Here is a 13,935-nt window from a genome sequence, read left to right as displayed (position 1 = left end):
AGAACGTTCTCTGACTGGTAGTCGCAATTTTCGATATAAACATTTTGTTTACATTTTGCCATCACGTTTTCGCTACTTTTGTTTTTTTTTTTCACAACAATGGAAGTTGATGAAAATAAATTGGGAAAACTGACTGAGGAATCTTTAAAGCGTAAAGAACGTATACGCCAGTTGCGTGAGAAAGCGCAAAATTCGGAGAAAGGTTCAAACAGTGAAGGAGAGGAGAAGCTGCCGAGGTAAGAATTTGGCTTATTGAAAATGTTGAAGCATTAGCGAAACTTAAATTGATTTCTTTATATCCGTCATATCCTCCACGTAGGCCTATTTTCCGCAGTTATAAACCACAAAATGAGAATACCGAAGGCGAAGTATTAGAACAGGAACCATCCGGCGATATTGAGAAAGCCGTGGAAGGGCAACTCGAACTATTACAGCAGCCAATGATTATTGATGAAATTGATATAGCGAATTTGGCACCTCGAAAACCAGATTGGGACTTAAAACGGGATGTCTCAAAAAAGTTAGAGCGACTGGAAAGGCGCACACAAAAAGCAATCGCGGAGTTAATACGAGAACGACTGAAAACAAACCAATCTGATCAAGAAATCTTCCAAGTCGTGAATGTTGGTACGGCACATGCGGGTGAACCAGTGGCAGGCGATGATGATTAGTTAGTTTCGGCAACAATCGGTTCTATGTCACCGGAACGACCCACAATTATATTGAGCCAACAAGGACTGTGACTCCAGCAGTATTCCCCGTACGTGTATTGGGAACGTTTATGCTGCTACAACAAGATCATTAGTTAGTAACAATATTTTTCACAGAATTCCATGTAAGGTCATGTTTATTATATTTGGTTATAACAAAGATTGTACAAAATGACGGTGGGGTTTTAATTAGAAAAACAGTAACAGTATACGAGTACGTTCATTTGTAACGAACAGCAGACAGTGGTGTATTGGACATGCGTGGTGAAACATTCTCCTTGCCAGTGGACTTCAATTTATCGCGCAAGGCATTTATTTCTAAAATACATGGATATGTTATTGTATAGAAAAATTGGTAAAAATTGTTGGCTTACGTTCGCTATATTTCTGTTCTAGCGTGTTGGCAAATTTACGCATGGAGTCGAGTTGTTGTGGTATTTCTTCACGTAAAGTTTCAATAGTTTTTCGAGCTTGTGCCAATTCTTTTTCACGCAATTGCAACAGAGCATCTTTATCTTCAATTGCTTTCTCCTGTTGTAATGCAACCTCCGTACGCCAGTGAATTGTCTTTTTAAGTTTTATTAGCTCTTGTGTTTGTTTTAAGATTATTTCATTAGCTTTGGAGATCTCCTCCGCAGCCATCTCCAGTGCTTTTCGTTTTGTTTGTGAGATTTTTTTCTCCGCTTCTAGTTCGGCGACAACATCAGCCTATCGAATAAAATTCGTATATATTAACAATGGTCAATTTGTGCAGTAAACTTTTACCTTAGCTTTGTCATATTTTTTAAATTTTTCCTGCAGCTCCGAGATATGATTCCTCGCATCGGCCAAATGCATTTCATTTTTACGTTCCGTATTTTTATTGGAGGATATTTCAGCGTGTAGGCGTTCGATTTGATCTTTCAATGACGAGTTCTGTGATCTGGCACTAACCAATTCTTCATTAATCATATCGATGTGCTTTTGTTCCTTACTTAAAAGAAAATATCGTAACTTATACAACGTGGAATTTCATTACTACACTCGCTAGCCAATGTTTAGTTACTTACATTTTCTCAGTTTGTAGATTGTTTTTCTCAGCTATTAGTTTATCCATTTGCAATTGCAATGCCGTAATTGTTTTTTGGCTACGCTCATTATCGAGGTGTCTCTGCTCGGAAGCTTTGCGCAAACTCTCTTGTAAATGTTGCAACTCCTCTGAGTGCCGTTGGTTCAAGTTTCTTGTGTTATCCACTAGATTTTCCCTTAGTTTCCCATTTTCCGCATTCAACTGTTCAATGGTATGTAGATGCATATCTACTTCCTGCTGTAGTGACTGTATTTGATGTTCTTGAGATTGATTCCTGGTCTACAAAAAAAAAAACAAAAAATTATGAAATCTCATTTGTGCAGGAGTATATAATCGTATTTTAGAAACTCACATGTATAGCATCAAGCCGGCTGCTCATATAGAATAGTACCACATTCAGTGGCGCGATGCGACTGGGCAGACATAAATGAATTAAATTTTTAAAACTGCGCATTTCTACAAACTGCAATTGATAGTCCATTGATTCATCTGTAGTATTGCTCTGTTTTTGCACCAGCGCTAATTCAAGCTTCCCTGTCCGGCAATCTTGCAGCATACGCGCCAAATTCTCAATGAACCCAGAGAAAGTGACATGCAGCGACTGATCGTGTTTTAGTTCATTAAAAGAACCGGCATCCAATGTAGTAATGTACACACGGCGCTGATCCCCTTTTTCCGTCAACCGCAGCTGCTGAAATTTTGATACTTTTACTTATGGAACAATGATTTCATTTCTGGTTTTCCTACAAGCAACCCTTTAAACACAATTTTCTCTGCACACAAAATACACGGCTTCTTCATGCGGTCACCATTCAAACGAAAGTTAACCATAAGTTCCACCGCTGGCAAAATACTTTCAGTATTTTTATTATGATTAAAATTGCTGAAGTAATCTTCCTCTGGCGTTGCGTACATTTTTTCCAAGGATTGTTTATAAGTTGTTTGTTTACTTTTTGCTTTCTTTTTCATTACATCCTACAGTAGTCTTCAGTTACTTCTTCGAAGTTAATATTGCCACACGATCAGAGATATAATTAAATGTTTGCATTCAATTACTTTCAAAATGTAATTTTTGCACTTTCGAAAACTATGAATATCTTATAGACTGGCAGCACTCGCATTTCCTTACATAGTTGCAATCAGTCGGTTATGACCTGTTTCTACCCGATATTTTTTCAGTACGGGTATCAGAGACCGTTAATGGATTTAACAAAACCTCGAGTGTATTTCTGATTCACAGTTTTCATAAACTCGTCCAAAGAACTTATTCAAAGCTTTACGCAAAAGTGATAGAATACAAGATTGCGCAGGTTGAAGGAAAATCTGTTTAATTTTATTATTTATGCCATTTTAAATTTGGTGTGGGAGTAAACTACAAAATTGTAACAACAATGCAAGGTAAGATTAGGTTGATATAAACAATGCTAGAAAACACAAAATTAGAAATAAAATATTTTTGTTAAATATCAGTAATATTGACTTTATTAAGAGTACTTCAATAATAGTCGAATATTTTATAATTATTGTGTGGTTTCATACAAATGTTGTTAGTCTTTGTCTCCTTCTGTCTTTAGACAATCCTCTCGCAATTCCAGGTTTTCTCTGCATCATGTTTAAAAGTAACGATATTTAATTCGTGTTATCTTTGTCCTAAAAACAGATTTTAGGATTTTATACTATTGAAAAGGTTAAATTTTTACATTTTTGTATACTGGCCCTTCATTCCTGGCTGCAGGAAAATACATTTGAAAATATCGTCACATTTCTCTTTATACATTCTTTTTTCCTAAACTCCAATATCCTTTTTTCGAATGCGTTTGTGGCAAGAGAAAAAGGAAAATAGATTTTTCATAACTCCACGAAAGGGAATAGAGAATAATACCTTAAGGAGAAATAGGTTGCTTGAGAATGAACTAAATAGCGTGTTTTCATGCGTTATTCAACTCAGCATCAATGATGATGTTGTCGGCTTATATGAAAGTTCTGTTTCAGTAGTACGAAAAAGAAGAAACAAACGATTTGTTACATTCCTCCACAAGAATTGTTGTTGAAAAGGCATTCGGAACACTTAAAACAAGATTCAGACCTTTCTACATAGAAACCTACTTAATTTCAAGGAAAATACAGACTTACACTAAACCGTTAAAATAATTATATGCCGCTCCATTCTACACAACATTTGTCATTTGGAACATTACAACATGACATTACAAAAAAAAATACCAGTCTAACGGTTAGACGCGATAGAAGTGAAACCTTCCGTAAAACAAACTGAGAGAGAATGAGACGAAAGCAGCATTAGGAGCGGGATAATTATAGGTTCATTATATTGTAATATTGCTATAAAGTTAATATTTTATTTTCTCATTTTATTATTTTTCATCCTCAATGTTTTCAATTTCAACAAATGATACGAGTGGCTTATGATAGCTAAAATATGATACAAATGCTTTGGTTTCGATGTTGTCAACATATCTTTGAAATACCGCGTCAATGGTTGTTTTTGATCGTGTTGTCGATTCAGTGCGAGTGTTACACATTTTTAAATTGAATGTTGTATTGAGAACGTCAATTAAAGGAACCGCAGTGTCCAATGCAAAATTTACGTTAAAATCGCCACTTAAAATCATTGGAACTTTATTGTAATCTTTTCTAAATATCCGCGATACTTCTGGCGTATACTTTATTAAATTTTCGTGAATGAATTCCGTGATGCTATTTATTGATTGATTCGGTGAAATATAAATTGCCACAATTAAAACTGTTTTTCCATTGCTCAATCTGGTTTCGCATGCACATATTTCTCCCACTTTAGAGAGCTGAACAGACAGTGATTCTAGTTGCTGTGCATTCAGACCTATCTGTGGAGTTACAATACGAGCACCGTCATTTTGATTGTGGTATATGCAACACTGCCTACAATTGCGGTAAATATTTAAAAATGAAAATATTTACGAATATAAAAATACGGACGCAATACAGCATACGCGGTTGCTATTATGAGCGGCGTAACGCGTATATTACACAGACGTACTAACATACACACAAACATTCGTAGGACTCTTGGTCTAAGCAAGTACTAGGTAGTGCAGTATAGGTATACATAATGCCTTCTCGCTCACCGTGGCTCCGTAATACGCAGGCGCGCACACATACTTACTAGCATACATACAAACATACATACGTATGACGCTTGAACTAAACACCAAAGCAAGTAATAGGCAGTGTAGTATACATACTACAATACTCACTATACTAGCGTGGCTCAGCAGTACGCAGCCACACACATATACGTATATCAACATATAACGCTTCGTAGTGTCGCTTTTTCGTTTCATCGAGTCTCAAATCACTCCCAACGATTCTAAAGAAGTTTTCACTTCAAAAAACATATTTTAACTGAAAATCGGTGTTTTTCAGGAGCTTACCAAATCATGTTATACATTTTTTTTATTCTTTTTTGTTGTATTAATTACCGATTTGTTATCAATGTGCGGTAATAGTTCATTCCTAACAGCGTATCATCAATATTTTTTACGAAAAAGCCTCATTCAGAACGAAATTTATGTCCGAAATAAGAACTTTCCTAGTTTATTTATATAATTTCATGTTTATGTCTGAACTTACTTGTCAGTGCTATCCATCACAAAGGCTGTACTGTCAAACGAACAGAACGGATTATAATTTGAACCAGATCTCTTTCACGATCACATCTTTATTGCATTTATAAGCAAAATTTTTGTCCGTATCTCGGTCATCGGCTGTTGGAATACAGCTAAAGTCTCATTGAAACTGATGGCAACGCTGTGATCATTCTAACTATGTGGCACTATTTTCAATTTTTTCTTTCTCTATTTTCACGACTTTCGAGCGGCATTTTTGTTAATTGTTCATAGTGAAAATTTTTAAGCGTATATACAAGTGAAAAACACTACGATTACTAATAAAATACGCCGAAAACCCAAGTCGAGAATCTAAATAATAATTTTTCACCCCCACCGAAATGGCGGTAAGTGTTCATACCAAAGAATTTGCAAAGCTTTACGCAATGCTGAAAATTTATTTTGTATCCGTTATATATGGCAAAATTTTTATGAGATCATGGCATTTTTAGACTACCAAAATATTTGTGGGTAGCTTACCGCCTGGCACAAAACCCGAAGAGTTACGGCACCTTTTCGAAGATTATGGTGTAGTTGTGGAGTGCGATGTTATGAATCGATGTGGCTTTGTGCATATGGAGACAAAAGAAATGGCTAACACTGCAATTTTGGCACTAAATGCGTCCGAATTCAAGGGGCAAGTGATTGTAGTGGAATTGGGTCGGCCCAAGGAAAAGAAACCAGGTGCTGGAAGTGGTGCGGACAATATGTCGTCAAGAGGTGGTGGACGCGGTGGTGCAGCACGTGGTGGCGGTATGGGTTCAATAATTGAAAACTATCTGTAGCTAACTTGACTACATTCTTTCAGGTGGAAGAGTTGGAAGTGCTGGAAACCGTGGTAGTGGTCCGGGTGGGAGAGATGGTGGCATGATGAGATCTGGCGGTGGTAGGCCTAATTTCGGCAATGCTTCTGGTGGCGGTGGCCCAAAAAATAAATTCGGCCAAGGTGGTGGACCTATGCGCAATGAGCAATTCAAGCAACAACGTAACATGCCTTATCAAAGAAGAAATGTCCAAGACAGTTTTGGCGGTGCGCCTGGCGGAGGCAGTGGACAATTTGGAGGCAATCAAAGAGGCAATTTTAATAGTGGCGGTGGTGGTGGACTGAGAGGTTTTGGTCGCAGTGGTGGTGATGGGGGACAACAAAATTTTCCCAACTGGGAAGGGCAACCGGTCGACGGTAACGGACATTTTGGCGGTATGAACAATTTTAATGACAACGATAACTTCGGTAATAATTTTGGTGGCAATATGGCGCGTAATATGAATACTGGTTTTGGAGCTAATAAAGGAGCTGGTGGTCAGGATCGACGTGGCTTCGCGCTGTCAACTGGTGGGCGTGGTGGTGGCCAACGCTTCGGTGGTGGTAACGCAGGCGGCGCCTTCGGTGGAGGTGGCATGCAAAACAATGCTGGACCACAAAACCATGTTGAGGGTCTTTTCAGCAGAAGAAACAACAATAATAATGGGGCAAATATGTAAGTACTCAAGCGCAAAGTTATAATAAAATAACTAAAATAAATTTGTATATTTGTGTCTAGCTCGGGAAATAATATGGCTGCGCAGAGAGGATTTCAAGGAGGATTTGGTAACGGACGAGGCGGCAGTGGTGGACCGCCAAACGCTGGAGGTCGGGGTGGATTCAGGCGTGGTGGTGGAGTTGGTGGAATGAGCGACGGTAGCGGCAATGACGGATTTTCCGCGCCAAATAATTACAACAGTAATTTCCCGCCACTTGGTGCGCAAAGCGGTGGGGGTCGTGGCGGCAGTGGTCGTGGTGGCCGCGGTGGCGGAATGCAGCGGTAAGTTTGGATACATTTTTTTTTTTATTGCTAGTGTGAGTGACACAAACTACACGTTTCGCTTAAAAGAGGAAGTTAAAATAAAAAATGCGGATAGCGGATGCCAACTAGAAATCGTTAAATAGGGGCGTCGCTCTTATAATAACAGTACAATGTGCTTGCCGGAAGCATTTACAGATTATTGCTACTCTTTGTTGTGAATAACCGGGCCAAATAAAAATCTGCCATTTCGGTAGCGTAAACCCAGCTTTAATGGCAGTATTGGGTTACTTGTTAATGGTTTGCGCACTGTTAATTATTGCCTTAATATATACATGTTTTAAGGACATCCGTCTTCAGTAACGTCTTGCGGCTATAGTTTGGATGAATTTTAAGATATACAAACAATAAAACTTTTCCCTAGTTTAATATGTTCTCAAATTGCTTCAATGAAATTTTAAACCATTTTAAAAGATACTTTACAATTTCTCTCACATACAGCAATGGTCCACGTCAAAACATGATGTCCAATCAACGCTTTTGAAAAACCTTTACTACTTAAACAAATGCGAGTACACCAATGCGTTAAGCTTGAGTAGACAATGTGGAGTGTGTGTGTGTTTCAGTTAGAACAACTAAGTGGTAGGAAAAGCATAACGAAACGCTCGTCTGCAAAAACTTTGATGCGCAAAGTTGATAAGTGTAGACCACACAAATGCTAGCTATAATAACGAAATCAAACAAACTATTGCAATTTTATAATAATTTAAAACAAAAGCTAGTTTTAAGCTGCACCATCCATATACGACGGAATTGTGCCGTAAATATCACAAATTCTAAAAATAGAAAATAGAAAATAAATCACAGAAAATGAAGTAGGAAAATTACAAATTTACAGACAACATTGAAGGCTATATTTTAAGTCCGCTGTTCAATATTTTGTTGAAAATCTCATGAAAATTTTAATCGACACTAAACGTTAACTACCCTCTGTATAATGTAATGTACAAAATAAGGTTTTATATGTATGTATGAATGTGCAAAGTATCGCGCATTGACACACTACAGCCACATGCCCGAATCTTGATGTCATTTTAGATTCCCCTACAAAGTACGAACGTACTTTAAGTTTGTATATAAAGCAATAATGCAATCAAAATGCGTACATAATCTGAAATATGTTTTAATTTTTTGCGTTTATGTATTTAATTAAAATTTTTTCATTGCCTTATTTATTTTGTTTGATTTAATTTGCGATTCGATTGAAAATCCTTTCGATTGTTTTAATGTTAACAAAGTGCAAATGTACCAAGTTGAAAACAGCAACTGAATTAAAATGAGAGTAAGAACAACAATTATGTACATGAATCCTCACTATACAAAGTATTTGGTTTACTTTTTAATTAAGTGAATAAACCGATAAATGTTGTCAAACGAAAACCAATACGTGGTTGATATCAGAACATTTAACAAAAAATAAAACAAACAAAAAAAAAAATGTTAACCAATGATACATAATTTTTACTAAAAATGTCTAGTTTACAGCAATAAATCAGTTACTCAGGAGTTGATTTGTTTTTTTTAATAGAAAAAGTTTTCTTGGCGTCTGATAATTAGTGTTTCTGCGTAATTTTTTAACTGTCATCAAATGCAGAAAATAACGAAAAAGTGATTAAAAATTTAGTGGTGTGCTTTAAGTTGGAAGAATAGTTTATTATAACAGTTAAATGCAAAAACGGATTTTATTAGTTACTAAAAAAGTAGTTTTTTTGACATATTAGGCAAAAAGAAAACAAATTGGTATACAATAAATGACCTGATGAAGTATTTAAATGGGTTATACAGCTAGAATTTTCAAAACAAACGATTTTTTTCTTAATGTAGATATTATTTAAGAATACACACAGAAAATTTAATATCGTTCTGGTGAATATTTTCGATGTTACAAGCAAATTTGAAAAGGCGTTTCAGAGTGCTTGAAAGTGCTTTTCAAACTTTAAACGCGTTTTTCTCAAAATGGTGTTTTCAAAGTCGGTGACCAACATTACTCGAAAACGGCTAAACTGATTAGTCTCAAATCTTAACACGAGCTTCTTAAATATATTTTTTAGTAATTAATAAAAGATTTTTTTTCACCGGTAAATATTGTTTTTTTTTTATAAAAAATTTAAGGCCGTAATTTTGGTCAAAAATCGATTTTTGTTTTAGAAACCGCCATTGTGTGAAAAAAAAAATTGTTTTGCTTATACCTTCGATTAATTACTATTATTACTATACCTACTACTACTACTAATATTCCATTACTTTAACGAAATCTGTTTGGTTTTTTAATTTTCGAGGATCCAGTTCAGAGATATAGTGGTCACGGCAAAACGTCTTTTTTGAGAGGAGCTCTTGGAGATCAGCTGTAGCTCCTTTCCAAACAAATATTTCTACTAATACTAAGTCTTAAAATACTGTTAAAAGATAACATAATATGTGCATAAATTTTTAGATCAATAAATTTAAAAGTTTTTTCAGAAAAAATTCTGGAAAATTCGCTTTTTTTTCGGTCTTATAACTGTATATAACCCCTTAAATTTAACAAAAATCAGCACTTATAGGACGAAGCCTAGTCATTAAATGCAGAAAGTAACGAAAAGGCGATTATAAATTTAGTAGTGTGTTTTAAGTTGGAAAACACAAAACAGTAAATTTCGAAATTATTTATTGGGATTTATTAGTTAATTATTAAAGAGGTAGTTTGTTCGACATAATTGAAAAAAAAAAGAAAATGAAATGAAAAGATGTGGAATAAATAACCCGTTAAGGTACTTAAATTCAGCAAAAATCTTCACTTGTAAGGTGAAGTCTATTTATTGGGGTTACCAATATGACACAATAATAATAAGAAATAATATTCACATTCACGACAGATTTGATTTTGAGCGGATTTTACTGCCAAAATATGCATAGGTACCGCATTGATGTTGTTGTAGCATATTCTCCATACAAACAGTCAACATCAAAAGGAAAGGAAAGCAACACATATTTAAGGGGGAAGCCTGCGTTAGAGGCTTCAAAAAATCGATTTTATGGTTTCTGCATAAATGCCTTCCCAAACGATCCAAGAATATGTCCTCAAAATTTCAGAAGCAAATTCAAAATATTTTCGGAGTTACAGAAGAAATTGTGAGCAAGCGTCGAGCAGGTATACGAGCGTCCGGATCGCTCGAAGTGCGATTTCTCGGTTTTTTATTTTTACGATTTTTCCTAATTGGCGGGAAAGATAGGGAAAAAGTTAAACGTCCTATCGAAACGAGATAACATTGATTGTATTCGGAATTAAATTCTCTTCTAGTTGAACCTAAAAACCTTAAGAAAGTTATGATTTTAAACAATCTAAAGTGAATTTGTTTTTCCAAAGAAATTCATTTTTTTCTAATTAGCGAAAATTGTTGAATTTCTCACTTTTTGTTTAATTTTCTTGGTTTAACTAGAAGCTATACTATACCAAAATAAAAACTTTTTGGGTTTTTGGTTTCAGATGAAAATTGCAACCTGTATCTTTCCCGTCGCACGACACATGCACACTCGAAGCGACTCGGCAAAATGCTTGTACCAGGCATAATATGACATATATTTTAATGAAAAAATTAGAGAAGACTGTTGAAATATATAACAATAAAACCAGAAAGTTTCGTTTCAATCGAATATTTCTTTCCTTCCCAAAAAAATCCACGAAAAAATCGATTTTTTGAAGCCTCTAAAGCAGGCTCCCCCCTTAAAAGTTTTGACTATTTATTTATTTATTTTGTAATTTGAATAATTTGTTTTTATAAAAATATAGTTTTTATTACAATAAAACATATAAAATCAAGCTACGAACTTTGTATAAAGTTTGTAAAAATTCGCCAAATTTTCTTCACAATTTCAAACTTTTTACTTCGAATTTTTAGAAAAATTTCTCGTATGCGGTTTTATAGATAATTGAATTTTGGTAATTATTGAATAAAGTGCAAGTTTCAAGTAGATCAAAAATCACACGCATTTTTGCGAATTTTTTTTGGTCGCGCTCTCGCGAATTCTCCATTTAATGCTTCGAGCAGAAAAATTGTCAAAAATCAACGAAAAATTGTCAAAAATCAACGAAAAATTGTTAAACATCAACGAATTTTTTTAATTCTGAGTAAGAGGTTTGAAATTTTGATGAAAATTTGCCGAATTTTTACAAATTTGTTACAGAGTTCAAGAGCAAAAATCACACTGATTTTTGCGAATTTTCTCCGGTCGCGGTCTTGTGCAAATTCTCCATTTAATGCCTACTCCAAATTTTTTTATATGGAAGAAAACACTTAACACCGTCAGCAGAAAAAATTGTGGAAAAATCAACGCAATTTTTGAGCCACTTGAAACTTGCTCTTTATTGTACTAAAATTTAATGTTCTATTAAACTGCATACGAGAAATTTTTCTAAAAATTCTGAAATGAAAAGTTTAAAATTTTGATGTAAATTTGCCGAATCTTTACAAGTTTGAAACTTTGCTTTATATTCTCTTTGTTTTAGTATGAACTATATTTTTATAGAAAAAAATGGAAATTACAAACTAAATAATAAATAGTCAAAACTTATCAATCACATTCCTTGTGACGTCCACAGTATTTGGATAATTCTGCTGGCGTGGCAAACCTTGGCCGCCGTATATAAATCCGAGTCATTCCTATAACGTAGAGCCGACTGTCGCGGTACATCATTCGAAGTTGTTGCTGTTGCAATAGCATAAAGTATCTACTAGTAAATTTGCTGAAATCCAAGGATTGTTATTCAAGCAGCTTTCCGCTCAAACGAGTAACATAGATTCGGCTGTGGTGAAAACGGCACACGGGGGTTATGTTTTCAATTAAGGGTCTAAAACAGTGAATATATAAATTTCGTGAAAATAAAATAGTTTTACTGTCACTAAATAAATAAAAAATCACTTAAAAGAAGTACATTTTAAAGTCTAAAGATGCTTGACGAATTCAGCAGTCGACGCTTTTGCATATTTCGAAGCGTAGAAATCGAACTTCCTTATTTAGACTTTAATGGCGCTGGTGATTTTAGCTCTTAGCTCTTTTTTTAAGGAGTGCGAGAAATGATATATAATTTGAAGGTGTTATTGTGACAGCGTAAAATAATTTAATAAAATTTAAAAAATACAGTTTTAGTTACAGTCCAGGTTGGATTAAATCCTTCCGGTAACGTAGACCTGGCTATGATTGGAATGAAGTAGTATGGTAGGGACTGGAGTAGTGAAATGTGTTTTTGATATGCAAAAGCTTTTTATAAAACAGTTCTCTACTAAGGTCTTAAACATAAAAAAAATGGGGCATAAGTACGCGCTAGCTCCGCTTAGATTTTCTGCGCTTTTGTGTGACAGGCAGTAGAAGATAATTTCCGAAATACGAAAACACGTTTGAAATATTTGAGAAATTGAAAATTCATATAAAACATACAATTTAAACTTCCAATAAATTAAAAAAATATGTTTTATTTTACTTTGCCAATAAATATAAATACTTTTGAATTTTTTCTTGCAGAACACGTTAGCAGTAAGTTTGTTGCAGCGGATGTACCATGACTCCAGCGAATATCTGTGATATTTTGACATGAAATATGTACATAAAAGCAAAAAAAAAAAAAAAATACGTTTATTACTGATATAATTTTAATTTAAATTTTACATATATTTGTTTTTAACTGTAAAATACTTAAATAATGAAGATTTTGATTAAAAACTAGTCAAGTGATTTTGAACTGTTCATGAGTAAAAGTGTAAAATGGTGTTTAAGGCACAGTCTAAAATCTTTAAATGTCGAGCCACCCTAGTGTTAATAGCGCCTACCGTTCCGACTTATGCAAAATACACCGTTTCCAGTTGTTGCAACGTTGAGACCGTTAACCCATTTCCCTGCCGAACAGTTAAAACGTTAACTATACTAAAACCCTGTTCGGCGAGCCTACTTTCCTTTCAAATTATTTATAAAATAACACTTGAAATTCAGGAGCGAAGGCTAAATGACGATATTCGGCCATAAAACGAATCTGTCTGTCTTCCCTTTATGTAAAGAGTTTTCCAATAACAGGTGTTATTTTGAATAGCCCGCTATTTCGGTAGATGTCACTTTTGAAGCTGTCATTTTTTGATATGTGATAAGTAGAAACTACGCCATTAATAAAAATGGAACGTCACACGCTTAAACAAAGCACTGAAATTATTAAAACTCACTATAAAAACGTGAAACTCGAACATTTTTGGGCCATGGTGAAGCACCTTGTCGAAACGCAATACAGAAATTGGTGAAAAAATTCGAGCTGTTGGGACAAGTTAGTAGTTAGTGATGAATAAAACCCGTGCACGTCGCTCAAGAACAGCCGAAAATATTGCTGTTGTAGCCGAAAGTGTTGAGGAAAACCCAGGTTTGTCGATTCCTCGTCGTTCTTTGGAATAAGGCATTCCACAAACGTCATTACACCGTATTTTGGATAAAGATTTGGGCTTATAAAGTACAGTTAACACAAGAACTCAAGCCGGACGATCATCAACAACGTCGTGTCTTTGCTGATTGGGTCGTTGAAATGCATGAAAATGATTCGGAATTCCATCGAAAAATCATCTTGAGTGAAGAGACCCAATTCCACCTCGGTGGCTTCGTCAACAAGCAAAATTGTCGGATCTGGGGCTCAGAAAATC

General features: G+C 35.0%; 3 protein-coding genes across 5 annotated transcripts; 2 read left to right on the top strand and 1 right to left on the bottom strand.

The window, feature by feature from the left end:
- Positions 1 to 16: 16 nt before the first annotated feature.
- LOC129241874 (coiled-coil domain-containing protein 12) lies at positions 17 to 919 on the top strand. The gene is made up of 2 exons (XM_054878422.1): positions 17 to 236; positions 320 to 919. Exons 1-2 carry the CDS (start codon positions 100 to 102, stop codon positions 669 to 671), a joined length of 489 nt encoding a protein of 162 aa, XP_054734397.1. The 5' UTR covers positions 17 to 99; the 3' UTR covers positions 672 to 919.
- LOC129241859 (spindle assembly abnormal protein 6 homolog) lies at positions 816 to 2,782 on the bottom strand. Of its 2 annotated transcripts, none has more exons than XM_054878411.1 (6): positions 2,527 to 2,782; positions 2,132 to 2,467; positions 1,760 to 2,058; positions 1,476 to 1,683; positions 1,085 to 1,418; positions 816 to 1,028 (listed from the first exon to the last, which is right to left on the bottom strand). In XM_054878411.1, exons 1-6 carry the CDS (start codon positions 2,746 to 2,748, stop codon positions 931 to 933), a joined length of 1,497 nt encoding a protein of 498 aa, XP_054734386.1. In that variant the 5' UTR covers positions 2,749 to 2,782; the 3' UTR covers positions 816 to 930. The 2 variants fall into 2 exon arrangements, with proteins under 2 accessions (XP_054734386.1, XP_054734378.1); XM_054878403.1 differs by having other exon boundaries at positions 2,132 to 2,470; positions 2,527 to 2,781.
- Positions 2,783 to 5,639: 2,857 nt separating this feature from the next.
- On the top strand, positions 5,640 to 12,878 carry LOC129241847 (uncharacterized). Of its 2 annotated transcripts, none has more exons than XM_054878392.1 (5): positions 5,640 to 5,788; positions 5,894 to 6,194; positions 6,250 to 6,919; positions 6,983 to 7,243; positions 12,782 to 12,878. In XM_054878392.1, exons 1-5 carry the CDS (start codon positions 5,783 to 5,785, stop codon positions 12,789 to 12,791), a joined length of 1,248 nt encoding a protein of 415 aa, XP_054734367.1. In that variant the 5' UTR covers positions 5,640 to 5,782; the 3' UTR covers positions 12,792 to 12,878. The 2 variants fall into 2 exon arrangements, with proteins under 2 accessions (XP_054734367.1, XP_054734357.1); XM_054878382.1 differs by lacking the exon at positions 12,782 to 12,878 and adding an exon at positions 7,724 to 8,453.
- Positions 12,879 to 13,935: the final 1,057 nt, after the last annotated feature.

This window comes from Anastrepha obliqua, chromosome 1 (genome assembly GCF_027943255.1).
Source record: "Anastrepha obliqua isolate idAnaObli1 chromosome 1, idAnaObli1_1.0, whole genome shotgun sequence".
Taxonomy (NCBI): domain Eukaryota; kingdom Metazoa; phylum Arthropoda; class Insecta; order Diptera; family Tephritidae; genus Anastrepha; species Anastrepha obliqua.
This window is presented reverse-complemented; position numbering and strand designations above follow the sequence as displayed.

What these genes read in the sequence shown, in the direction of transcription:
- LOC129241874 (XM_054878422.1), top strand. Translation starts at nt 100, where the DNA reads ATGGAAGTTGATGAAAATAAATTGGGAAAACTGACTGAGGAATCTTTA. An exon ending in GGAGAGGAGAAGCTGCCGAG is followed by an intron (nt 237 to 319) that starts GTAAGAATTTGG and finishes TCCTCCACGTAG; the next exon opens with GCCTATTTTCCGCAGTTATA.
- LOC129241847 (XM_054878382.1), top strand. An exon ending in AATAATAATGGGGCAAATAT is followed by an intron (nt 6,920 to 6,982) that starts GTAAGTACTCAA and finishes ATTTGTGTCTAG; the next exon opens with CTCGGGAAATAATATGGCTG. An exon ending in CGCGGTGGCGGAATGCAGCG is followed by an intron (nt 7,244 to 7,723) that starts GTAAGTTTGGAT and finishes TCTCACATACAG; the next exon opens with CAATGGTCCACGTCAAAACA.
- LOC129241859 (XM_054878403.1), bottom strand. Translation starts at nt 2,748, where the DNA reads ATGAAAAAGAAAGCAAAAAGTAAACAAACAACTTATAAACAATCCTTG. An exon ending in AAAAATATGACAAAGCTAAG is followed by an intron (nt 1,419 to 1,475) that starts GTAAAAGTTTAC and finishes TTTATTCGATAG; the next exon opens with GCTGATGTTGTCGCCGAACT. An exon ending in AGAACAGAAATATAGCGAAC is followed by an intron (nt 1,029 to 1,084) that starts GTAAGCCAACAA and finishes CATGTATTTTAG; the next exon opens with AAATAAATGCCTTGCGCGAT.